The sequence below is a fragment of the Drosophila takahashii genome, chromosome X (genome assembly GCF_030179915.1).
Source record: "Drosophila takahashii strain IR98-3 E-12201 chromosome X, DtakHiC1v2, whole genome shotgun sequence".
Classification (NCBI taxonomy): domain Eukaryota; kingdom Metazoa; phylum Arthropoda; class Insecta; order Diptera; family Drosophilidae; genus Drosophila; species Drosophila takahashii.
In genome coordinates, this window is record NC_091683.1 from 16,018,850 (window position 1) to 16,043,544 (window position 24,695).

Sequence of the window (24,695 nt, forward strand, 5' to 3'; positions counted from 1 at the left end):
TAGTATTACCAGGCGATAGTATTCCAGTTGGAAACTAGAGATGGCCAAAAAAACAAGCGATAGGTGTGTGTACTCTCTAATTTGGTATGACCGTTTATGGGATGGGGATGGCCGATTAATCGATAGGCGATCAAACACCGATGACCCCAAAACATCGATCCATCGCTGCTCCACCACTACCGCACGGTCACACTGCTCCTGTCGTACAAAATATTTTTTCCCAGCGAAAAAACTGAATTTCCTCGCTCGCGTTGATATTTTTTTGTTATTTTTTGTCGGCCACAATTGGAGCGATCGAAAGGAGGCCCAGCGGACGTGCGTGAAAATCCAGGGCCGCGAGTTTTCACCGGAGAGCGAAGAGCGTGAGAAACTGCGTACGTACGAAAGGAAAAAAGTGGGCAACCCAAAAAAGAAAGACGGAAAAGAGAGAGAAGAGAAAAAAATTTGCGAATTCGAATTTGTCAGCAGCTGTGCGTCGTAACTAAAGCAACAAAAAGCGAGAAAGACGGACAGAGCGAGAGCGAGAGAGCGGTGACACACGCAGGGAAAAACAAAAAAATAAGAAGAAAAGTGCAACCTTGCAGCGCCATAAACAAATAAAGTAAAATTATTTAAATAGACTGCAAAATCATATGCAGCCGACACCTGGCAGCCGTCTCGCTCTGTCGCGCATGTGTTTGTTTTTGTTTGCCAACTGTTTCTCATCTCCCGTCTCCCTCCCTCGCACGCAGCGCAGCACATCCCGATTCCCAATTGGACCCGAGCAGGAGTGGAGAGCGTTCCAATAGGAGTACTGCAGCAGCAACAACAACAACAACAACAACAACAACATGGCACTGGACAGTGGGACGCAAACGAATGCGCTGACATCATCCTTCACCACCAAGAAAAAGGATGCGGCCGCGGAAAAGGAGAACCTATGGTGAGTGCACCGGCAGTCTCAAGAATTAATGCTAAGAAAAAGCCCTCAAAAAATATAGAAATCAATGGAAACACAAATATTGGGGTCCCTAAAATATAGTTTAAAGAGCTTCAATAGGTAGAAAAATCACAAATATATTATATTATTTAGAGCACCTTAAAAGATGCAAAGTGCACTGTAATTAGACCACACAAAAAGAGAATCCGAAAAGTTAACTTTTTTGATAACTTTCTATAGATGACGTTTGCTAGCTGATTTTTGCCACCACTGTTATCTATAATTTCTAGCCGTTGGTAACTAATATTTTTATTCCATTTGTTGTCCGAATATTTCAATATATTATTTATTAATATTTTTTACCTGCCGGCAACTCCCTGATTTTTTTTTCTAGAGCCAAAAACCAGCTGATTTCATTCGCATGTTGTCATTTCTTTTTTTCTACCCATATTTCCGTACTTAACCTCAAATTATTAACCAACTATTTGAGAGCTTTTGCCAATATACATTAATAAACAAAATGCGTAGATAAGTAATATTACAAAAACACGAAAAAGAGAATGAGGAAAGAGGGATAAAGACGCCCAGAGGGAAAAACAGAGAGGAAAATAGCTAGGGAGAGGGCGAAAAAAGAGCAACAATGTGCGGGGATGATTCATAAATTCACCAAACAAAAAAGAAACAAATCGAGGGCACCTTTTTCTGGCTTTATCAATTTTCTAGACTCATACTTATGAATAAAGCCCAGCTTAATGGGCTGCCAATTGGAATCCAAACTTGGCTTTAAGACCTGCGTGTATTGGTTTCCGCTGGTGTGTGTGTGTGTGTGTGCCAACGATGTTGTCATCACTTGAATATGTCGTTTGGTTTAAACGGCACTAGTTAACACAATTCGGGGAAAACACCTGCAAAAGTAATAACAGCTGTTTTAAAAAAAAAAATTCACACCTTGAATTCCCCTAAAATATATCACTAAATGGGTATTTTCTTAAAATGAATAGACTTATCATCTAAAAGTTTTCTATTTAGTATTCGAAATTTAAATATTTTTAAAAATCAAGTATATAAATTTTACTGGAATAAGGCGCTATGATTAATTCGCCATATTTCAGAGAATCAGGTGAAAGCGGAATGAAATCCCACCTGGACAATAAAAACTTGTTCAACAAAGCATTATTGATATCCAATCGGTAATACCGATTCGGTATATAGGATTTCACAAATGTTTTTCTGCACATAATCACTAATAATTATTTTTTAAAAACGTATATAATCCGTAATATAATCTAGTATTATATTCTGACCCAGTTCAATCCAAATCCAAAGTTTGTAGCTTAGTGTCTTGAAACAGCAGGAACTTGTTCGCTTTTACAGTTCTTTTTTGAACAGAAATCGTCATCATTGTTTATGTTTTAGGGGGTCATTACCAAACGATATTGATATTTTCGAATCATAAAACTGTCGGCATTTAATGTTTGTAATTTTAGCATTAATCGGAAATAATATCCCCCGTATCAAGAGTATTTTCAAACATTTTTAATTGGCTCTGATTATTTGGTTAAAGATATTTATCGAATAATAGATAGGTAAACACATAGAAACACTATAAACTATCGAACGAACTCTGTTACTACATTTCCTCGATGAATACGTCGTTATCGTCTTCGTTATCGACAACCAATGTCTGCGATTGCTGCTGTCTATCAAAGTTGTTTTGGATGCGTTCCAGCAAATCGGTGGCCACCAGGGCGAAATCCTCCCACAAAGCATCGTGGGCCTCAGGATCTGGATCTGGATCTGTTTCCGTTTCCGTCGCCTCCACATTCTCCTGTTCCCTCTCCGGATCGTCCTCTTCGTTATCGTTATCGCCGGGCAGTAATCGCTCCTCATCGAGATAATCGGCCAGCAAATCGCTCACTTCATCGAGGATATTGCCGCTCTGGCAGAGATTGGCCGCACACTGGCCGTCGATGAGGAGATTCCAGAGGGCCTGGCAAACGATATTGGCCAGGAACCAATCCTCCTGCTCCAGGGCTCCGCGCAGCAGCAGGGACAGCAGTTCCGCCCCTCGGAGCTGCAGAAAAGGACCTCGCTGCTCACCATCGCCCAGCAGATTGACCAGGACCCCAATGGCACAGGTGCGCAGCTCGTAATCCTGGCCAGACGCCTGCTTCGTCAGTTGCTGCACCATCAGCGGCAATCCTCCGGCGGCACAGAAGCAGCGACGAGCTCGCTCGTTCCTCGTCAGATTGCCCAGCACGCGGGACAACTCCACTTTGGTCACTGACGCCGCACAGTTGCTTAAAACACTGGCCAACGAAGCGGACAGGTCGTCAATGAGGCTCTGAAGGGATCCCTCGGCCAAAGGATGCACCACTGCCTGTTTGTCCTGATAGAAACACAGATTGTGCAGGGCTCCCAAGGTGGCGTGCAGCAGCTCCTGTTGTTCCGCCGTCTAAAACGAAAGCAGCATGAGTTTCTGGAGAGGATTAGGGGTTAAGGGTTAAGAACCCACCTTCTTCTTGGCCAACTCTGCGCTGGTTTTGCTCAGCAGCTGCAGGAGAACGGCGCCCAGGGAACGGACATTGCCCAAACCGGCGCCCACCTCGGGATTCACACTCATATTGGCCACCACGCGTATCAACTTGATTTGGGCATCCAAGAGAGCCACACTAACGGGCGAACGTTCGTTGAGCTGCTCCAGGACATTCAGCAGATACTCCATGGCCACATCGTTGTGAAAGTACTGGGAAAATAACATAAGTATATCATTTAAATTTAAAAAAGCTAATATTCAAACCAAACTATTGGTTATTCTTGTCAAGGAACCCACCTGAATGCGCGCCGATTCGTGTTTGGCCAGTATATTGCCCAGCATATAGCCCAGGCGACTGAGCACCGCCAGGAGACGCTCACCGCACTGCCCGCCGCCGGCGCAGGAAGGACCCAGGAGCAGGCCAATCCTGGCCGCATAGTTGTGCAGCGTCTCACAGCAATCGGAGTCCTCGGAAAGAACGCTGGGAATGGATAAGATTAATGAAAGCCAGAAAGAATTCCTTAACTTATATAGCCACCTCAGCGTGCGCACCACATTGGCCTGCACCTCCAGTTCGCCCATGGAGACCTCGGCCGCCCGGATGAGATGCGGACAGGCCAGCTGCAACTGGAGCTGCAGGCTCTGCTGCTGCTGCTGCTGTTGGGAAACATCCGCCAAAGCTCTCATGGCGGCCGACAGTTGATAGAGCGTGTGAAGCGGCGGCCCCTGGAGCCTCTTGGTGGCCCCCGCCTCGTTCAGCATCTGCAGGTGCAGGATCATCAGCTCCACGGCGCCGTGGCGAGCCAGGCGGGAAACCAACGTCTGCTGGCCCGTCAGTTTCCGCGGGGAAAGCGCCGACGAAATGGCCGATAGGGCGGGAATAGACAGCTCGCCAGTGCCCTCCAGACCAATCCAATTGCGGTTGAGGGCATCGTCGCGCTCCTGGGCACTGCTGGCGGTCAGGAAGCGTATGCAGCCGTAGGCATAAATGCAGGCCTCCGGCTCGTCCAAGGGCGACGCGTGTCCCAGGCCATCGATGAGCAGCTCGAGGACGTCGTGTTCGTGGAACAGAGCATCATGCTGCTCGTGCCTGGCCACCTTGAAGATCAGCTTGCAGGCACCTGTGAGGTTGCTGCCCGTGACTCGGAGCTAGAAAATAAATAAGGGAAAATAGAAAGTATATTTCACAGGAGGATGATAACTCACGGCCAAGACCACACGAGCCACGGCCAAGAGAACACGTGGCGAACTGCATTCCACCAAACCATAGAGTCCGCCCAGGATGAAGCCACGCTTGAAGCTGCGCTCCTGCTTTCTCACGCGCGTGTAGAGCTCCTGGAGGATCTGAAATTGAGGAAATGGCGTTTATTAGAACTGATTTGAATGGAATGTTAAGACACCAAGCTATAATTTCACTAACTATTGAGCAAAATGGTGAAATGCAGATGGAAAAACATTTAAATGGAAGAATTAAAACCCATGAAATGACCACAACTTGCCGCATTTATGTGCTGCACTGTCTCATCGCTGCAATCCTTTAGGCCACGATGCTGCTTGAGCAGCTCAATCAGGGTCTCAGTGCTGGACTGGCAGAGCAGAGCTCCGTTCCTGGTGGGCATGGGTGCGGCGGGTCCGGAGCCAGACAAAGCCGGCAGCTGGCGGGGCGTGGATGGTTTCTCGTTCTGCAGATACCGCATGCTGTAAGGGAATGAAATAAATTTAAATCCCTTCATATGTATACAAGGAACTCTAAGGATAACCTACGAGAAAGCGCTCGGTGGGCGTCCTGCGAGGGCCACTTTGCCGTACAAAACCCTGCCGGATTCGCGGGGCGTAATGGGTCGACGGGTGCTGACCAAACGAGCTCCACCGGTGGCCATCATGGGAGCGGCGCCCACGGATTCGCCCAGGAACAGCTTGGCCTCGCTTATCAGCTCTGCCGATGTCTTGCGCCTGCCCATTCCGCCAGTGGAGCCACTAGAACTAGAAACCAGGCCCAATTTGTTCAGATTCTGCTCACTGGCATGCGGATAATGATGGCGCACTTGGTGCTGCTTCGCCTGCTGTCTCTCCGCCTCCGGCTGCTTGGCCTTCTCCGCGGGAATCTCCTGAGGACGCGTCTCGCTGCGTGAACGTCGCCTCAAAAGCAAACTCATCTTTGATAGCCGTGTGCTGCAATTTTTTCTAATATTTGGAAAATATTCAGCTCTCAACCAGCGCGACCAATTGTTCTCTGCGGACTCCTCGATGGCAGCCAGGAGTTTGCCTGGAAAATTTACCTTTCGTTTGGCTTTTTCGCGTGCACCATGCCAACGGGGAACCACTCCTCCTCCTCCTGCACCATCGCCGCCCCTTCGAAGGAGTCCGCCAGCCAACTAGCCACCACCAAATGGAGAACGTTAAAACGTTCGTTTACCACCGCACAGTGGGGCGCAGGTGGATTTTCCCTTGAAGTGGGTCAACGCATAGGGAAAGGTTGGAAAAATTATATGGAAAAGTATTGGAAATTTAATGGGTTTTTAGGGGATTTTTTTTTTTTGATTTATTAATTAGAAGTATTTTTAAGGACAGATGATAGCCATAAAAGAAAACTGTTTTTTTTAATACATTTCCATTATTTAAAGGTTAGGAAAATTATATGGAAATGGATGTGAAGTTTAATGGGTTGTTAAGGGGAATTGTAAAAATAGAGAGGGAAGTTTATTTTTCATTAGGAATAAGTCGATTTTTTTTTTTGATTTATTATTTAGAAGTATTTTTAAGGACAGATAATAGCCATAAAAGAAAACTGATTTTTGTTTAATACATTTCCATTACTTAAAGGTTAGGAAAATTATATAAAAAAAGGATGTGAAATTTAATGGCTTAGGGGAATCGGTAACAGAAAATTGATTTTTGGTAAACACATTTCCATTATTTAATTTCCATTATTTAATTACTTTTATAAGCTAAAATAATGTGAAACAAAATGGTAAAAGGGCAAGATTTTGAAAATGACCACAAAACGAAAAGTAAAAAACTTAATACAAAAATCTTAAAAAGTTATTAAGAATAATTTTTACCAATCTGAACAAGTCATATTTTTGTGGCACTCCGAACCACTGTGCCTTTTTCACAGGCAAATGAGAAAGCGCCGCATTCAATAAAGGAACCGACCAAAACAAAACAATCGAAAAGAACTGGAAAGTGCCTGGCAATCGATATTCCCCATAGTCCCATGGAGAACTCTGGAGATGAGGGGTGCGGAGGGGTGCGGGGTGCGGGACCTGTGGGTCAATTTGCATGTCCTGGCTGCCAGGACGGACATTCTGTCCGAGCTGTCTGTCCGCCAGGATGATTTTTTTTTTTTGGACGAGCACAACTATTCCATTCCACATCAATTGAAAATTATTTAATTGGTCTAATTGAATTGCAGACATTGCTGCGACGTTTGAAAATCGCATGCAAAACCATATCAAATATTGACGCAGTTCCAAAACACTAAAATTGAGCACGAACCGTGGGCTGGGAAATATGAGAGGCGTTTCTATATATACTATATAGGGGGGTCCGCCAATTAACTTGATGGCGGAATGTTGCGAAAAGGGAAATGTGGATGAATGACGGAGCTCTGACCTGAATTCGATTTCGGTGTGTCAGCGGAAAAGCTATATAATGCGTATAATTCGCACAGCTCCAAGAAGTCGGAAGTTAGGATCTAAGCCCATTGAAATAATTTTAATACTGTTCTAGGTTTTATTTGTCTCAAATATTTATACAATTCAAAAAAGTATGACATTTTTTAGCTAAATATATATTACATATTTCTTATAACTCCCTTAAAAAGAATCGAAAAAATATTTAATTTGAGGTTTTTTGACCTATAACCTCCTACGCTTGGGAATAACATTTTTTCCATAATTCGGAATTTCGAATTTAATTTTATCAAATGATCTAAAAATGAATGGGAAGTTAATAGGTAACATATTATAACTCCTTTGGTTTTTATTGCATTATCTCCTATTTTGGGATATGACTTTTTTTTAATATTTCAGGAATATTTCAGGAATATAAGCTTCCCTTCTTGTTCCTCGTTTATCTGGCTTTTACTAATCACCTGTTTTCCTTGCCTTAGGAACGATTGAAAAATGAATGGGAAGCTAATAGCTAAAAAATTATAACTCCGTTGGTTTTTATTGTATTCTTCTACTCTGAGATATTACTTTTTTTAATATTACAGAATTTCAAATTAAATTCCTTTCTTGTTCCCAGTATATCTACCGTCAACTAACCACCTTTTTTCCCTACAGGTCGGCGATATTGAATGAAGTACAAACACAGGGCAGCACAAAACTTCCATCAAACAAATCTGTACTAGTATTAGGCGACAATGCCACCGGAAAGACCACACTCATAGCCAAACTGCAGGGCGTCGAGGATCCGAAGAAGGGTTCCGGCCTGGAGTATGCCTACATCGATGTGAAGGACGAGTACAGAGACGGTAAATGATCAGATGCGGCATTTGCATGAATTATATTATATATATTTATTATCTTTCAGACATGACGCGTTTGGGCGTTTGGGTCCTGGACGGCGATCCAGGACACACAAACCTGCTGCACTATGCGCTCAATGAAACGAACTATGCACACACCCTCGTCATCCTCACCGTTTCGATGACGCAGCCGTGGGGCTGGCTGGAGCAGCTGAATCACTGGATCAAGGTACTCGGCCAGCACATCGAGAGCCTGCAGCTGGAGGCCAAAGAGAAGGAGGCGGCCCGCCAGCGGCTGGCCACCACGTGGCAGAGCTACTGCGAGGTGGGCGACGACCTGGATCCGGGCTCCCCGGTCAAGCGGACGATGCGCAACAACTCGATCGACGAGGACGACCTGCTGCCGCTGACGGAGGACGCACTAATTACAAATCTGGGCCTGGACATCGTGGTGGTGGTCACAAAGGTTAGTTATATATTTTATTTTAATTTAATTTAAAGCTAATAATTTAATTTTCACCCACAGACGGACTACATGACCACTTTGGAGAAGGAGTACGAGTATCGCGACGAGCACTTCGACTTCATCCAGCAGTGGATACGCAACTTCTGCCTGCGGCACGGCACCTCGCTCTTCTACACGAGCGTCAAAGAAGACAAAAACTGTGATCTCCTCTACAAATATCTGACGCATCGAATTTATGGTCTGCCATTCCGTACGCCAGCGCTAGTCGTTGAGAAGGATGCGGTACTCATGTGGGTGTTTTCTGCTCTCTCTGTTTGAAAGAATATACCTATAACCTATGTCTACTTTCAGTCCGGCTGGCTGGGATAGCCTGAAAAAGATTAGTATTCTGTACGAGAACATGCACGGAGTCAAGGCCGAGAATCCCTACACAGACATCATCAAATCGCCGCCAACTAGAAAGGTATGTCTATCTAAAGACCCTTTTAAGGATCCAGAGTAATCGAGGTGGTTTCCATTCCCCAGGCGGTTTCCAATCGCGAGGCAGAAGTGCAGACGGAGGACGAGCAGGCCTTCCTGGCTCGCCAGCAGGAGATCCTCAAGCAGGGCGACCAGGTGCGCGGGGAATCGCCGCTGCGATCGCAGGGCGTGGGCAGCAACAAGAGCGGACCCCGAACGCCCGGCACCACGGGACAGAGTTCGCCCAAGAAGGTGGGTTAAATATATTAAAAAACAGGGATCGAAAATAACTATTATTGTATATTTTTCTTAACCTTACTTAGAAGGGTCCTGACATTTTTTTAAATACACCACTATTTTTATTAGCCATTGTAGTTTACAAATCCGTCATGATTTTTATTTTTTGATTTTTATGTATAACAGTTATTGCCTTGACATTTTTGAAAAAATTTAATAATTGAAAAAAAACATGCTAACCGTGTTTTATATAACTTACTAAAAATTTGTTAAAAAAGGCTATCGCGCATATTTTATAACTACATTTTTTGTAAATTTATTTTACCCACAAAATTGCCATAAATCAAGTTTGAGTTTTATTTTTGATCACGAGGAATAACTGTTATTTGTCAACTTTTATTATAAAACTCAAGAAATAACAGATATTCTTTGAGTTTTACTTTACAAATCAGAAAATAACTGTTAAAGTGTGATTTTAAAAAATTAAAATATTTAAAAAATTAAAAAATAAAACAAATCAATTCTAACTCTGTCGTAACCCCTCTCCAGATTGATCCCAAACTGACGCCAGCCACGCCCGGCGCCGAGGGCGTTCTGGCCAACTTCTTCAACTCGCTGCTACACAAAAAGTCCGGCAGTCCGGCGGGCGGCGGCCCCGGCGGAGCTGGCAGTCCGGCGGGACCGGGAGGCCGCACGGCCAACGGCGGAACGGATGCAATGATGACGCCCGAGAAGCTGGCCGTGCGCACGGATGCGGCCGCCGAGCTGGATCGATTGTCGCGCAGCGTGAAGAAGGAGATCGACATGTCGCAGAGTGAGTGTTGAGCCGTAGTCAGCAGTCAGCAGCCACACAGACACCACAGCGAAACACCAGCGGCGGCGGCAGCAGCAGCAACAACAGAACCAGAACATCATGAAAACGTTATTTAAGCATCAAGCGAAGGGCAGGGACTCGTAGAGAACGCAGGACCAGTGGGAGACCACAATTTGGAGCAGCTGTGGGATCATTCAATGGTCTGCAAGTTGCTGTGCAGGCTAATATCAGTTTTTATCAGGGGCATTAGTATTTATAAGGAGAAGGAAGCTCTTGAATTGTTAGGCCAGAAATGCGATTATTTACCAAGAGAACTTTTGTAAATGATTCAAATCCCCGTTGAGCTTAGAAATTCCATTTTCCAGCGCCCCCAAAAACTGTTCAAGGCCCAGAGATTTTTCATAAACTTCTAAAATCTTCCTGGAACTCATGTGATGAGTTCTTTTTACGAGCCTCCTGCGGCATACTCAAAAACTTTCGATAGGAAATGAAACAAAAGGAAAACAAAACGAAAACGAAAACTAGAAATGAGAAATGATAAATGATAAAGAGACATTCGCCACTTAATGGCTTAGCTTAGCAAAAAGGTTTTCTATTTGAGGAAAAGATCTGCGAGGCATACTGTACTCCTCTCCCTGCGCAGCTGCATGTGTGTAAAGGGTCCTGGCGAGCGAGAGGATAATAAGGATAAGGATAATGTGAAGTAGCTTCTTTTTTTTTTTCGTTCGCGGGTCCACAGACACATTTGTATAATAAATTATTTAAAGCGCCGTAAAGTGTAATTAACAAACGGCAGGCAAACGAGAGATTCAAACAGTCCAAGCTCCCCGCAATGAGGATGGTATTCGCCTAGCTTGTATGTACTTTTTAATTATATTAATTAACTACACACCCACTCACACTTGTGTTGATTCGGCAGGCGAAACGTTTATATTAGTATTTATGCCGGGAGAAATCGAGGAGCTCCCTTGTCGTGTGTTCATTTTTAGTTAACCCACGATTTGCGTTTTTTGCTTTTGTTCACCAACCAACCAACCAACCAACCAACGAAACCCATTGTAATTAATTTTAAATCCTAATCCCCTCGATTTTAATGTAGACCTCCGTCGTTATCCGCTCAAGAAACGAGACAGCTGTACGTCTCCATTTTAAAGGAAGTTTTTATTTAAGCCATTTTAATACCGAGCGTGTCTGAATCAAGAAATCAAGATAATAGAGCTGTTCGGCCCAGGCGATTTATATTCTATTTTATTATGATTTATTCGAATCGAGAAGACGCTTTCTTTTTGCCATATGTATTCCACCAAATGTATGTATGCTCTTCTCATCGGGAGATTTAATTTCCACAGCTTTCTTAAACCCCTAATCTATTTCTTTTCTTTCTGTCCCACTCTTTGCCTCTCGCTCTTTGCCGTGTGTCGTCAGAAGCAACCACAAAAATTTGATAAACCAGAAAATAAAAACGAAAAATTAAAATGTGCTACAGAAACTATTTTTATGTATAAATACAAAATAATTATATGAAATATATTGTATAACATTATATATATATTTAAATCAGAGCAAATTAAAAATATTGTGCAAGCGAATTATTTAAACAAATTGATCGGTATTCGAAAACTCCCAACAAAGAACAAAGCTGAAAAACACACACAAATATAAATTAATGTAAATTAAAACCCAAAAAAATATAGGCATCAAATCAGCGTCAAAAACTGCAACAAAAAAGTGAAATAATTTAAATAAAATTTTCCAAAAACACAAAAAAAATTAAATTACTGAAACAGTTGTTTTATTTTGAAGGGGGATTGGATTAGAAATAACTGAAGTTTAAATTTTTCAACGAAATTGTTTGTTTAAATTTAATTTCATTCTTTCGGAAAACATAAAAAAAAAAAAATTAAGTCAGAAATTGACGGGGATTAACTTATTAGTTTAGCTGTGAAAAATCAAGTTACAGAAACCCCCGAATCGGATTTTCGACCGAAAAACATCATTTTAAATTGGAGTTAAGTTTCGATTTTAGTTTTTATTTTTAAACCAATGGTTTGTAGTAAGTAAACATTAGTGGCAATAAAAATAGAAAATACATTAGCGATAATTATAGGGCTGTGTATGATTTTAGATTTGTTTGTGAATACTCGCAGCCGCAACTATTCCGAGTGTGTTTCTTCCAGTTGTGGTGTTTTAGGAGACGCGGGTGCATTAACTTGGTTATAGCGAATGAATCGGGTGAAACAAGGTCTAACCCTTGAGGCTCGTCATGCCCGCACGCATGACCTCGTCGACAAGGAGCAGGTTGCTGGCGATGATCGAGCACGAGTTGAGGATCTGCTTCTTGACGATGTAGTTGTCGTAGACGCCCAGATCGACGGGCTTCATGGGCTCGCCGGTGGCGAGGTCGAGGCCGACCAGTTCGGGACTGAGGCGATCCTCGACGGTCAGCTTGACGATGGTGTCCTGGGCATCGTAGCCGCTGTTGACGGCCAGCGTCTTGGGGATGACCAGCAGGGCATCGGCAAAGGCCTGCACGGCCAGGCGGGACTTGCCCTTGATGGTCTCCTTGAAGGCGACCAGCTCGTTGTAGGCGCGCACCTCAAAGGCCCCAGCTCCGGGCACCAGAGCCTTGTCCGCAATGGTGTTGTTAATGGCCCTTAGACCGTCCCGAATGGCGTCCTTGATCTGGGTGATCGTGTGCTTGTTGGGACCCTTAATCAGAATCGTCACCGAGAGCGGATTCTTGCAGTCCTCCACGAAGGTGTACTTGTTCTCGCCCAGCACATGCTCGTAGACCACGCCGGCGTAGCCCAGGTGCTCCTCCTGCAGGTCGTCGAAGGAGTTCATGGCTGTGCCGCCGCAGGCCAAGGCCAAACGCTCCATGTTGCGCCGCTTGGCGCGACGCAGGGCCAGAATGCCCTCCTTGGCCAAAGCGTCCAGGGAGATGGGGTCGATGCCCTTCTGGTTGATCAGCACGAAGCTCTTGTCGGTGCCATCGCACACAGAGCGCTTCAGCTCGATGACCTTCTTCACGCGCTGGTCAATGAAGTCGCGCTCGGCGCGCACAAAGGCCTCGCGCTCCTCGGCGGTCTTGTAGAAGAAGCCCGAGTTGACCTCGGCCTTCTCGTACTCCAGCGACACGTTGGCCGTCAGGATGTAGGCGTTCTCCAGGCGCTTGGGCATGTCCGGATGGCGGGCACCGTGGTCCATGACCAGGCCGCGCACCAGCTGCGTATCGGTGTCCGTCTTGTGCTGCATCTCCATCAGCTCCACCATGTGCAGATCCACGGGCTTGGACTTGTCCGCACTGGCAATGGTCAGCACGGCGTCCACGCAAACGTCGGTGAGCAGATCGGCCAGGGCGGGATGCACCTTGGTCTTCAGGCTCGTGTTGGCCACCTCCACCAGGCTCTTCTTGTTGATCTCCACGGGCACCTTGACCTGGTCGAGCACCTCCAGCGCCTTGTCGCGGGCCTTCTCGAAGCCCTCGGTCATGATGCGCGGATGCAGGCCCTCGGACAGATAGATGTCCGCCTGCTTGAGCAGCTCGCCGATGAGCATCACCGTGGTGGTGGTCCCGTCGCCAGTGGAGTCATCCTGGGCAGTGCTGGCCCTGGCGATCATGGAGGCGGTGGGGTGCTGGATCTGCATCTCGTGGAGCAGCACGTTGCCGTCCTTGGTGATCTTGATGTCGCCGGCGCCGGAGACCAACCTGCAAAGAAGTTTCTGGAATTTAGTACATATTCACGTGAGTGGCGAGTCACGCCTGTTTTTCTCTCGCTTGCTGAATCACTCAGAGGTTGATATATATCTTTCTCACTAAAATAATAACTATTATTTAACATCCTACTTTTAATTCCTTATAAAAATTAGAAATAACTGTAATTGCAAGCTTTTCTTGCAACATTCCCTCTCTTTCCCTCTCTTGCGATGACGCATGCCGCTTAGGCTCGGCCCTAACCTCAAACTTGCCATAGCCGCAGCTGTGGCCAAAATGCATGTTTTTATGCCTATTAACTCACAGTTTGACTAAAACTGGGCTCGCAAACTATATTAAAGACCAATAGAGGCCCGGTTCAGTCACTTACATCTTCACTGTGCCCTTGGGTCCCAAATTGGTGCGCATCACATCCTGCAGGCCCTTGGCCGCACTGATGTTGATGGCCAGGGCCTGGGCGGCGCGGGCGAACTCGGCCTTGGGGTTCAACAAGCTAATCGAAGCCATCGCGTCTCTCGGTTAAACACTGGTATTACTTATTGGGCGAATTAAATCAAAAAATCGGCACAAACGAAACACGCTGAGCCAAAAGCCGAAAATCAGATGACAAGAGTTGCCGGACCAGCGAAAACTAAGCTCTGCTCTTCGAGTTGACACAAACTATCGATGTATCGATATGGGGGAGTCCGGCCGATTGTTTTTTTAATAAGGGTATTCCCCAATTTGTTTATTGCTTGATATTTTCCAAACAATTTCAATTGTCAGGCATTGCTGATGAGTTTTGAAACAAATCAACAGTTAAATTTTAATAAAGGTATCTTAAATATAAATATTCAATATTTTATTATACATATTAGATATTTTGCAAATGTTTATTGTTTTCCCTTTTCGATTTTTTCTAAATTTAAAAAGATTTCCCGCCAGAAACGGCTATTTTCCCGTTAAAACATACAACAAAACAAGCCGGACGGTCATCGATTGGTGGGCCAGCGCCGATTCCGATAAGCAAACAAAATGCCACCGTGCGCCAACACCAACACTAAAAATTTTTTATTGGCAAAATCGGAGTAAAGTAAAAATAAAGCAGGATTTTCGAGAGCGCCGACCGCAGCGCAGCGTACCGAGAGCCCCAACTGAATCGCGAGCTTTCACCGGACCGGCCGAGGATCCGCAGGCGGCGCGATGAGTGTCCTGGCGTATCCACGCACCAACGACGAGGAGGTTTTCCGTCACTGCACCAAGGACTGCGGCGTGGTGACGGCCACCGAGGACTTCCAGTACTTCGCCCTGCGCTGCATCTTCTGCAGCGAGAAGTTCCTCTACTTCGACTCCTTCATCGGCCACATGCAGACGGCCCACCTGGGCGACCAGTCGGTGGCGAATCCCGGCGACCCGATGTCCCTGTCCAGTCGCAACGGGGATTTGCCCAGCTTCCACGAGATCGAAGACTTGACGGACGCGGACACAGCGCTGCTGGAGCCGCAGATGGTCATCAAGCAGGAGCTGCAGGAGCTGCCCTGCAGCGACGACGAGGTGGCGGCCGACGAGGAGGAGGAGGATCTGCGCGATTCCGAGGACGCCGGCGAGGACGACGACGAGACCATACTGCCCGAGAACGATGCCCCAGTGGTCAGTTCCAAGCCGCGTCCGCGCAAAAAGGTCACCAAGCAGCGGCAGCGGGACATCTCCAGCGAGGCACTCGAGGATTCCTCGCTGGACGACTACGGGGATCCGGAGAACAGCTACATGGACGACAATTCCGGCGAGTACATGGACTACAGCGGCTTCGGGCCCGAGTCGGATTTCCTCAGCTACGACGAGATGGTGGAGGAGTCTCTGCTGGGAGTAAGCCTAGTTAAAATACCCTTTAAACCACTTTCTTTTCCACAAATCCAATTTGAGTTCAATAGGAATGTTTTAAATAATATTTAGGGTCTGCCTAAAAGTTACGCATATAAAATCCCAAATATTTCACCCTTAATACCCGCTAATTTCCATATACCCATTTTGTAATTTATTATTTTCCCAACCCTTAGCGCGACCGGGAGGTTACGATGCACATCAAGGACCGCAAGATGATCCAGTTCCTCATACACTCGTATCAGCGCAACCCCTTTTTGTGGGACCACGGCAACGCACAGTTCCGGGACCGCGTGAAGCGCGCCCGCTTCCTCGACTGGATCGTGCTGGAGTTCAAGAGCCGGTTCAACATCTCGCTGGCCAAGGACGCCATCACCCGCAAGTGGGACAACCTGCGGACGGTCTACAAGCGGGAGTGCAATCGCATGGCCCTGGAGAAGACGAACATCAGTACGCTGTGGTACTTCAAGGAGCTGCACTTCCTCAACGAGGTCTACAGCTACAATGACAAGATGTCCGATGCCGTTGTAAAGGTTAGTGGTTGTCCTTTTAAATCGATGCTGTTTGCTCTTGGCTGGGGGTTGAATTAAATGGACGCGAGCCAGCCGATTAATTTGCATAAACATGGGGGGCGTGCTTCAGTAGCGAGAAACATGTCTGTTAACTCTTGATTTTTTTAATTAAAATGTTGGGCCGCTTTAGCAGCAAATTTACATGGAGAAGATGTGCGTCTGTCCAAAAATTTAAAGTCTTAATTTCTCATACTTGCATTATATATGCGAATTTTGAAGGAAAAACTTGTCTGTCAACTTTTTATTTTATATAATTATATTAGAAAACAATTGTTGGTAATAATAAAACTATAAAACTATACTTTTTTTTATTTTATTAGGTAAAACTTTTTACACTCTTGAAAACTCTTGAAGTGCATTTTATTTTGTTAAAAGTTTTTTTTTTTTAATGTCAACCTTGAGTTAAATTAAACGCCCTACAGGAATTTTTTTATTTTCAACTGTAACATTTTTTTTTCTATAATTTGAAATATGATTTAGATTAACCGTCATACAGAATTTTTTTTACTCACCTCAAATTGCTGTATTCTAAAAAAAGTCATTTAATTATCAGGTAAAAAAAATAATCTTATACACTTTTAAAAAACTTTTGAAATGCATTTTGTTTTGTAAACAATTTTTTTTTAGAGAATCAAACCTTGATTTAAATTAAACGCCATACAGGAATTTTTTTTCTATAATTTTAAATATGATTTAAATTAAACGTCCTACATAATTTTTTTTATGCCCTAAGGATTTTTTTTGTTTTCAACAGTAAACATATGATATCTATAATTTGAAACTTGATTTAAATTAAATTTTTTTATTTACTCACCTCATCTGCATTTTTCAATGCTTGTGCGGTCCAATGTCCAATGGCCAATGAATAACTCTCCTCCTCCCGGCAGGAAACCTCCTACCGCCGCCGCTTCTCGGCCATTTGGAACGACACGTCGACGGCCAAGCTGCTGAGCATGGTGAAGCGGTACCAGTGCTTCTACAACCGCTTCGATCCCGACTACCGCAGCAAGGAGCGGCGCGGCGAGGGCCTCCACCAGATGGCCGTTGAGCTGCAGCAGCTGATCGACGTGACCACCATCCAGATCTCGAAGCGCATCTCCCAGCTGCGCTTCGACTACTCCAGGCAGAAGATGGAGCGCCTCAATTGCGAGCGCCTGGGCAAGAAGTTCATTGCGAACTACACGTACTACGATCAAATGCACTTCATGGACGACGACATACCGCCCTTCAAGTGCCCGCACTGCCCGGAAATTATGCAGACGCTCAGGGAACTGGACCTCCACATGCTCACCCACCAGCCCAGTTTGGGCGGCGGTTACTTCTGCAACATCTGCAGCATTCAGTTCCCCAACGCCGAGGAGTTCGACAGCCACAAGCAGCTGCATTTGGGCGGCGTGGCGGAGGTGAAGTTCAACTGCGAGCTGTGCACGGCCAGCTTCCGCGAGAAGGCCAACTACGAGGAGCACCTGCGGCGGCACAACGAGGAGCTCTTCCTGCCCTCGCTGGCGCTCAATCACAGCATCATGGAGGGCGGTGCCGAGGACGACGAGGAGTCCGGGGGCAGCGGGCAGCGGCGCAGAAAGACGAAGGCCTCCAAGTCGCCCGAGGACGCGGCGGATGATGAGGATCCAATTGCCAAGCCGTACGGCTGCGATGTGTGCCGTCGCAGCTTCGCCACGCCGGGCCACCTGAATGCCCATCGGATTGTCCACCAGGACGAGCGGGAGCGGTGCTACAAATGCGACTATCCGCAGTGCAATAAATCGTTTGTGGCGCGCAACAGCCTGTTCGAGCATCTGAAGCAGCACTACAGCAACGAGGAGTTCAAGTGCGACATCTGCGGCAAGACGTTCAAGTCGACGAAGAACCTGCAGAACCACAAGCAGATCCACGACAAGGTCAAGCGCTACGTCTGCCAGATCTGCGGATCGGCGTTCGCCCAGGCGGCCGGTCTCTATCTGCACAAGCGTCGCCACAATCGGCCCAACGGATCCGTCGGCGCTGTCGGGCGATCGGGGCGCAGCAGTCTGTGAGACAGGGAAAAGGACAAGGGCCGCGGTCGGGGGCGCGGACGTGGCCGTGGGCGTGGTCGCTATGTCAAATAGTTTTACGCGTAATCGAAACTGCAACTGTAACGTCTTTAAATTGCCAGCCAACCCGGCAGCTTAGTTAGCTTTCTTAATATTACTTTTAGACACTCACTCGATGTTCAGCCCCATTAGCAATTCGATTCGGTTAGAGCTTGATTTAAAACAACACTATTTCCCGTACAAATGTTAAACTGAAAGTGGGTTTTAGTTCCCTAAATTTATAACTTAAACCCACTGTCAGTTTAACAAGCCTCCTTAACAATATAAAATTTGTACCTCTAAGTTTGTCTGAATCGAAAACGCCAACAGGGTCTCTTGTATTATTTTGTTTAATATCTTAGTTCCGTGGTAACCTACTATTAATTGTACTTTATATGCATCCACTTACCTGTAGTCGTACTTAAGAGCGAAAAGTATTTAACAACTTTAGTTTTAGGCAAACACTTCCTTCCACTTCCCAATGATTCTTGAGTAAGTTCAAATAGACAGAGGATGTAGAAAGAGTAGAGCGGTACTTATAAACAATAACAAATACTTAACATTTCAGTGCCAATTTCGAGTGCTTCTCCCAGAAAACACACACAACTCAAAGAATGTAATTAACCATGTAAGAATTGTAAACATTCCTCCCCGTCCCCTAAAATCCCCTAAAATCGATGTGAGCCAGTCGATGCATTCCAGAACTAAGTATTTCATTAAGTATTTTATGTACTAACTATATATTTATACGCAAAGCTAAAAGTGCAGACAAACATTTGCCATTAAACCGACGAACAGAAAGAGAAAACCCAGCCACTTGAGCCCATAATTAACAGCAATAACTAAGTTACTAAGCATCTAACAAACCAATTATGTTTAAGCCACTAAAAGCGAAATACACACTCAAATATTATGTACTGACCGCGAACGACTGAATCTGTAATACACTTCGAGGCGCCGCTTCGTCCTGTAATCGTAACTGTAACCGTATTTTGTAATCCTATGTGTAAATATATAACTCGAGCAGGCCGATTAACCATTAACAGCACACATATGTAGCTATAGCCATGGCAATATAGCATACGGAAGAAACGAGAAGCTTCATTTAAGCCTAAGTTCATTTAGCACAATTTACTCATGCGAAATTAACCGAAAATCAAAGACCGCTTATCAAGGTCCGTCGCCGATAACGAATCCACTTGGTTTCCTTCCTTCGGAATCAGTCGAGCGTTCAAACAAATTGTGAAATAGTTAACAGGAAGTTAGGAGCCAGAAGGAGATTAATAATCACAAGAATCGTAACAAAAGTGCGCTTCCAGGAGAATCAGGCGGAAAAAACACACAACCTACAAAAAGCAAAGAGAAACTCATCCGAAAAACGAAAACGAGAGAATATTTTAAAGCATCAGAAGCGTCTGCAAAACATGTAAATTAACTGAGAGATAAAGAAACAAATCACAATTTTATTTATCCTAGTAATATCAAATGAGATTTTAGTACGATACAATATATACACACACATATTCGAAGTATTCTCGAATAAATAGATTTAAATAATTTAAAAACAAGCAACAACTGTGTTTTATTTATCCATGATTTTAGCCCGAAAACGTTGTTTTTGAAGTGTTTCACTTGAACATGCCTCCGTAGATAACCGATGACGTCTCCATCATTATCTTTACAGTTGTTGTCGCACGTCTGGTGACTATATAGCCGCTAAGCCAGACGCCTCAGATGGACCTATACCTTGGAATCGCAGTGCTTGTTTATACCATTTAAATAATATATTTTTAAATGTGTTGACGTCAAAAAAAGTGCAATGTCATGCTTAGTTGGGATTTCGCATTTTGTGCCTGAATAACACCAAACAAAACTGATTGAACTTTTACAAAATTTTAGCATTTTTGTTAAATATTTATAAATAAATAATTTTTTAATTTTGCTTAATATAGTAAAGCAAAATTATTAGAAAAATTGAGATATACAAGAATTGATATATAGATTAATGTGGTTCATCATTTTTAAAGTTCAAAGCAAACTACAGATAGAGAACGAGTTAAATATTTATCAAAATAATCTCTGAAAAAATGTTAAATTATTTTTTTTTTAATTCATTACAATTTTGATTAATTTAGAAAACCAAAATTATTCGAAAAATTAAAATGGACAAGAACTGATATAAGGATTAATGTGGTTCAACATTTTTCAAGTTCTAAATATTTATCAAAATTAATCAGATAATTATTTCTCAAATTCAGTAAATTTGCCTGATATAGAAAAACTAAAATTTGTAGAAAAATTAAGATATACTAGAATTATTACTAACCACATCCAGTTCTTGGTTCAGTGCGATATAGTCACTTGGAGTACATTACAGCCGACGGATGACTCGTATCCCCAGTGGAAATTACAGGCACGTGGGGGTTGAGTTCACCTCCCAAAAACGCTGTTGTTAACCCATTCGGAGGCATATCTTTGTGGGTTAGTGTCATCGCAAGTGGCTGGCTTTCGGCCTCCTAAGACGTAGAAGCGATCACTTGACAGGGGCGTGTTCTATATATATATATATATATATATAGTATGGTCTAGTCTAGCGCCATACCTCCCCGGTAAATTTCACCATTGCGTCGGAGAGGCGGCAGCGTGCCAATTTTTGTTGTTGCGATAATTAGCACCCCGCCTGTGTTTTGATCGATCCGATCAATTAGCAACCTGCCACCAAGCCCCTCGGCTTCTAGGGCTCTCCAGATACGTCGATTTTCGACTGGACGGGATTTCTGGTTTCGGTAAACATTTTAATCAGCGTCTAGTATATATGCGTACGGGTACAGAGAAAGAAAAATAAGTGTAGAATTCTATATATCTTTCTATTAAATCATTCTATTAAATCTTCCTATTATATTTATCAACATCATCTCAAACTCAAACTCTAATTCCTTGAAAAAGCCCAAATTAAATTCAAAATCTAAATTTAAATAATAAATAAAAATGTATCTAATTGGACACCTTGAAAAAGCCCAAATTAAGCTCAAAATCTAAATTCAAATTATAAAAATTAAAGTGTATCTAGCTGCTAGAGCTGTTAATCATAGTTAGCTTATAGTTTTAACTTTAAGTTGGCTTTATATAAATAAATAAATAAATCTTTCTAATATATATCTCTCTATAATAAGGTCACAGCTATTTTTTAAACTTATCAATATGTATCACCACATTGCTCATCATTTTGCTTTCTGTGTACACCGATTAGATAGCCCGAATTTATGGAATATACACATATATGTTTTTAGATTTCGAACTGGACGTTCTTTTAATCACTTTTTAGGCATTACTCACGGCCCGAAACAATCAACAATTACAGTAAAATTATTATTTACAGCCGGCTGAGGTCGGAACAGATTGAGGGATTCCGGTATTCTGGGATTCCGGTTTGTAACTGGGTGCATTTGGGTGCTGGGTTCAATGTGCCCCCCCATGCCGAGTGTGTCCTCCTCGGACACGATTCGCAGGTTGACGACACCAGGTTCTCCTGGCCTGTGTGTACTGTGTACTGATGCCCCCTTGACTAGCGTTCCTAGATGAGCTCGCCGTGCTCGTTCACCTTGATCACCCGGACGCGGGCATGGCGATCGGCCAGCACCTGGTCGATGTTCTTGCTGGTGCTGATGCCCGAACTGATGCTGCTGTCGCCGTCGCTGCCGGTGAAGAGACCGAGGTTGTCCTTGATGAGATGGTCGACGGCACAGCCGTCGCACTGCAGGATCACCACGCCGCTGTAGAAGGCCTCCTCGCTGATGGTCTTCGTGTTGCGGGTGTTGCACAGCTTGCAGCGGTACACGAGCTCCATGCGGCGCTGCATGCGGCCGAAGCGCTTCAGCGTCGTCGGCGACAGGGAGCCATTCCCGGCCTGGCTGCCCGACGCAGTGCGTCCCAGGTCAAAGGGCTTGGCCGTGAATTGGCAGGCATCCAGGATGGAGCGCGGTATGGAGAGCGGAGCGGGACGCGTCGCCTTCAGCTGCTGGTCGGGATCCGCGCCCAGCGGCACCGCGTCCACCGCCTGCTGCTGCTGGGTGGCGTTGAGGATCGCGTTCTGGCCATTCTGCCGCAAATAGTTGAGCGTTCGCGATGTGAAGATGTTGCGCAATGCGTTCATTGTACGTCGCTATCAGTCTGTGTTGCACTTGCAGGTTGCTTCCTGCTCTTATCGCCTGCTGCACTGCGTCCTGGGTTCTGGCGCCGCACGTGCCGAAAGTTGGGTAGTTACTGCGTTTGTTTTCCCCCAAACGGGGAAGAAATTGCGTGAATGGGAGCAAGGCAATCAGCTGTAGGCTATCGTTATCGGCGCTGTGCTGGCGGTGGACTGGAAAAGCTAGCTCTTAAACCGCTATATTCAATCAGCTATTTGGCTATACAAAATTGTTGAATTGCTGAATTGTTGAATTTTGTTCAGCTGTTAATCCATACAAAGTTAACATTCAGATATTTCAGCAATTTCACAGGCTGTTAAAATCTTTTTTAATCCTTATTTTATTAAAAGTCATAACATTTTTAAACAAATAAGAGGTGTTCGAAAATTAAACAGAAACCATTAAGAAATTACTGAATTCAGCAATTTAGTATTTTCAAAAGAAAAACCATATTATTTTTACAGAGTTTATTTTTAATAAAATTTCTTGATATAATTTTAATTTCATTTAATTTTTAGGCAAAAAAAAACATCTAGCTATCATAGAATTTAATGTTATAAAAAATGCCGACAGCTCATCGCCCACAGCGCCTATCGAACTCGATAATCACAACAAAGGACAATCGGAAGGCACCTAACCGGCTAGGCAATTATATATTATATAGCCACCAAATACGATACGTTACCGAACCGATCTCTTAGAAATGGCCAACTAGTCGCTGCTGAAATAACCCGACGTCAAGGAAAACGCCATGAACTTTGCTCGCCTGGGACTCGAGCAGATGGTGCTGCGAGGACTGCGAACTCCGCGCCAGCAGCTCCAGAAACCATGGATGATGATGATGATGAACCGGCGGCTGGCCAGTGGAGCCACCTCTCCTGCCGCCTCCTCTCCCGCCGATCCGGCGCCCAAGAAACAGTCGCAGACGGCGGTGAAACCACTGCCGCTGGCCGAGGAGCGCCTGGAGTCCATCCTCTCGCCCATCCGCACCAGGATCATCCGGAAGAAGCGCCTGGCCATCGACGAGCTGTCCGCCCTGGGCTTCCTCAACACGCGTGGCTACACGACCGCCGAGGAGTACAACCTGGAGGATTTGCAGATCGCCCTCCGCCAACAGAATCTGTACGAAACGAAGCGCTTCTTTTCCACGGACAACCTGGATGTGGAGCAGAACGTGCTCTTTGTGGCGGCCAAGTACCCGACGGGCCAGCAGCCGCGGGAGATATTCTTCTTCCGCGAGGGTTCGGTGGTCTTCTGGAACTGCAGCGACATCGAGACGAACAACGTGCTGAGCTTCCTGCGCTCCTTCGAAAGGGAATCGTATGTCAGCGCTTTGGTGCACGGCGAGAGCGAGGTGATGCCCTACACCTACATCCCGTCGACGGCGGTGGATGTGGAGGGCGATCTGGTGGCGGAGAGCAGCGATTTCAATGTCACGTCGCGCGCCTTCTTCCAGAACGGCAAGTTCTTTGTGACCGCCGACACGGATAGCTTTCTGTACAAGTACACCTTCTCCAATGCGATGGCCCAGTCGATTAAGCTGGGCATTTGGGAGGCCACCCTGGATCGCTACATCGACTCCATAGAGCATCTCACCGAGGATCTGAAGCGGGGTCGCCGCCTGCGCATCTCGCGGGCGGCCATGCTGCGCAAGACCGGCGAACTCTTTGCCCTGCGCCACGTGATCAACCTGTCGTCGGACCTTCTGGACGCCCCCGACTTCTACTGGGACCGCGAGGAGCTGGAGGCGCTCTATCTGCAGGTCTGCTCCTACTTCAGCATCACGCGGCGCACCAAGGTGATGAACGAGAAGATCAACCACTGCGTGGAGCTGGCCGAACTGGTGTCGCACAACCTCAACGACGCCCACCACATCCGGCTGGAGTGGATGATCATCATCCTGATCATGGTCGAGGTGGGCTTCGAGGTGCTGCACTTCGTCAGCGATCACGGTGATGCTCACAAGCTCGAGGTTATGCCATTGGCCGCCTCAATTCCCAAGTAGCACGTAGGCTTAGTCGAGAGTTTTTGTAATATATTCGTATTTGAGCTGAATATAGCATTGTTAGCGTTTGATACCCAACAATTGGCACAAGCGATTTAAAAAACATTGGACAAAGATTTGTTAAGAATTAATTTTTGCAATGGGAAACGGTTAAACCCAATAATACCAAAAGTATTATGTATGTTTAGTCGAGAGGTTTTGTAATATATTCGTATTTGGCCAGAATATAGCATTGTTAGCGATTGATACCCAATAATTGGCACAAACGATTTAAAAACATTGGATAAAGATTTTTAAAGAATTAAATATCTTTTGAAATTGGAAACCGTTAAGTATCATGTAGGCTTAGTCGAGAGTTGGCTAAAATATATCATTGTTAGCC

At 45.1% G+C, this 24,695-nt stretch overlaps 6 protein-coding genes across 12 annotated transcripts; 3 read left to right on the plus strand and 3 right to left on the minus strand.

Annotated features, from left to right (window-relative positions):
• Nucleotides 1-159: 159 nt before the first annotated feature.
• Dlic (dynein light intermediate chain) lies at nt 160-11,854 on the plus strand. Of its 7 annotated transcripts, none has more exons than XR_011419851.1 (10): nt 160-374; nt 732-922; nt 7,745-7,935; nt 7,995-8,395; nt 8,456-8,685; nt 8,747-8,858; nt 8,921-9,106; nt 9,641-9,905; nt 11,005-11,214; nt 11,331-11,854. XR_011419851.1 is itself a non-coding variant. In XM_070219341.1 (9 exons), exons 2-9 carry the CDS (start codon nt 831-833, stop codon nt 11,055-11,057), a joined length of 1,530 nt encoding a protein of 509 aa, XP_070075442.1. In that variant the 5' UTR covers nt 160-470; nt 732-830; the 3' UTR covers nt 11,058-11,854. The 7 variants fall into 7 exon arrangements, 5 of the variants coding, with proteins under 5 accessions (XP_070075442.1, XP_070075443.1, XP_070075441.1 ...); XR_011419852.1 differs by having other exon boundaries at nt 11,334-11,854; XM_070219341.1 differs by having other exon boundaries at nt 160-470; nt 11,005-11,854.
• Nucleotides 2,434-5,611, minus strand: LOC108068632 (armadillo repeat-containing protein 2). Its single transcript, XM_017158317.3, has 7 exons — nt 5,220-5,611; nt 4,955-5,153; nt 4,662-4,799; nt 3,994-4,604; nt 3,753-3,936; nt 3,435-3,665; nt 2,434-3,374 (listed from the first exon to the last, which is right to left on the minus strand). The coding sequence occupies exons 1-7, from the start codon at nt 5,609-5,611 to the stop codon at nt 2,550-2,552; spliced, it is 2,580 nt and encodes an 859-aa protein (XP_017013806.2). The 3' UTR covers nt 2,434-2,549.
• Nucleotides 11,855-11,914: 60 nt separating the features above from the next.
• On the minus strand, nt 11,915-14,250 carry CCT6 (chaperonin containing TCP1 subunit 6). Its single transcript, XM_017158343.3, has 2 exons — nt 13,991-14,250; nt 11,915-13,614 (listed from the first exon to the last, which is right to left on the minus strand). The coding sequence occupies exons 1-2, from the start codon at nt 14,125-14,127 to the stop codon at nt 12,150-12,152; spliced, it is 1,602 nt and encodes a 533-aa protein (XP_017013832.1). The 5' UTR covers nt 14,128-14,250; the 3' UTR covers nt 11,915-12,149.
• A 361-nt stretch (nt 14,251-14,611) lies between these two features.
• On the plus strand, nt 14,612-19,169 carry LOC108068628 (uncharacterized). The gene is made up of 4 exons (XM_017158308.3): nt 14,612-15,465; nt 15,657-16,013; nt 16,940-18,613; nt 18,690-19,169. The coding sequence occupies exons 1-3, from the start codon at nt 14,803-14,805 to the stop codon at nt 18,083-18,085; spliced, it is 2,166 nt and encodes a 721-aa protein (XP_017013797.2). The 5' UTR covers nt 14,612-14,802; the 3' UTR covers nt 18,086-18,613; nt 18,690-19,169.
• A 2,233-nt stretch (nt 19,170-21,402) lies between these two features.
• On the minus strand, nt 21,403-22,470 carry LOC108068629 (DNL-type zinc finger protein). Its single transcript, XM_017158309.3, has one exon. The coding sequence runs from the start codon at nt 22,272-22,274 to the stop codon at nt 21,696-21,698; it is 579 nt and encodes a 192-aa protein (XP_017013798.1). The 5' UTR covers nt 22,275-22,470; the 3' UTR covers nt 21,403-21,695.
• A 412-nt stretch (nt 22,471-22,882) lies between these two features.
• Nucleotides 22,883-24,421, plus strand: LOC108068601 (required for meiotic nuclear division protein 1 homolog). Its single transcript, XM_017158267.3, has 2 exons — nt 22,883-22,953; nt 23,010-24,421. The coding sequence occupies exon 2, from the start codon at nt 23,060-23,062 to the stop codon at nt 24,311-24,313; it is 1,254 nt and encodes a 417-aa protein (XP_017013756.2). The 5' UTR covers nt 22,883-22,953; nt 23,010-23,059; the 3' UTR covers nt 24,314-24,421.
• The last annotated feature ends 274 nt before the right edge of the window (nt 24,422-24,695 follow it).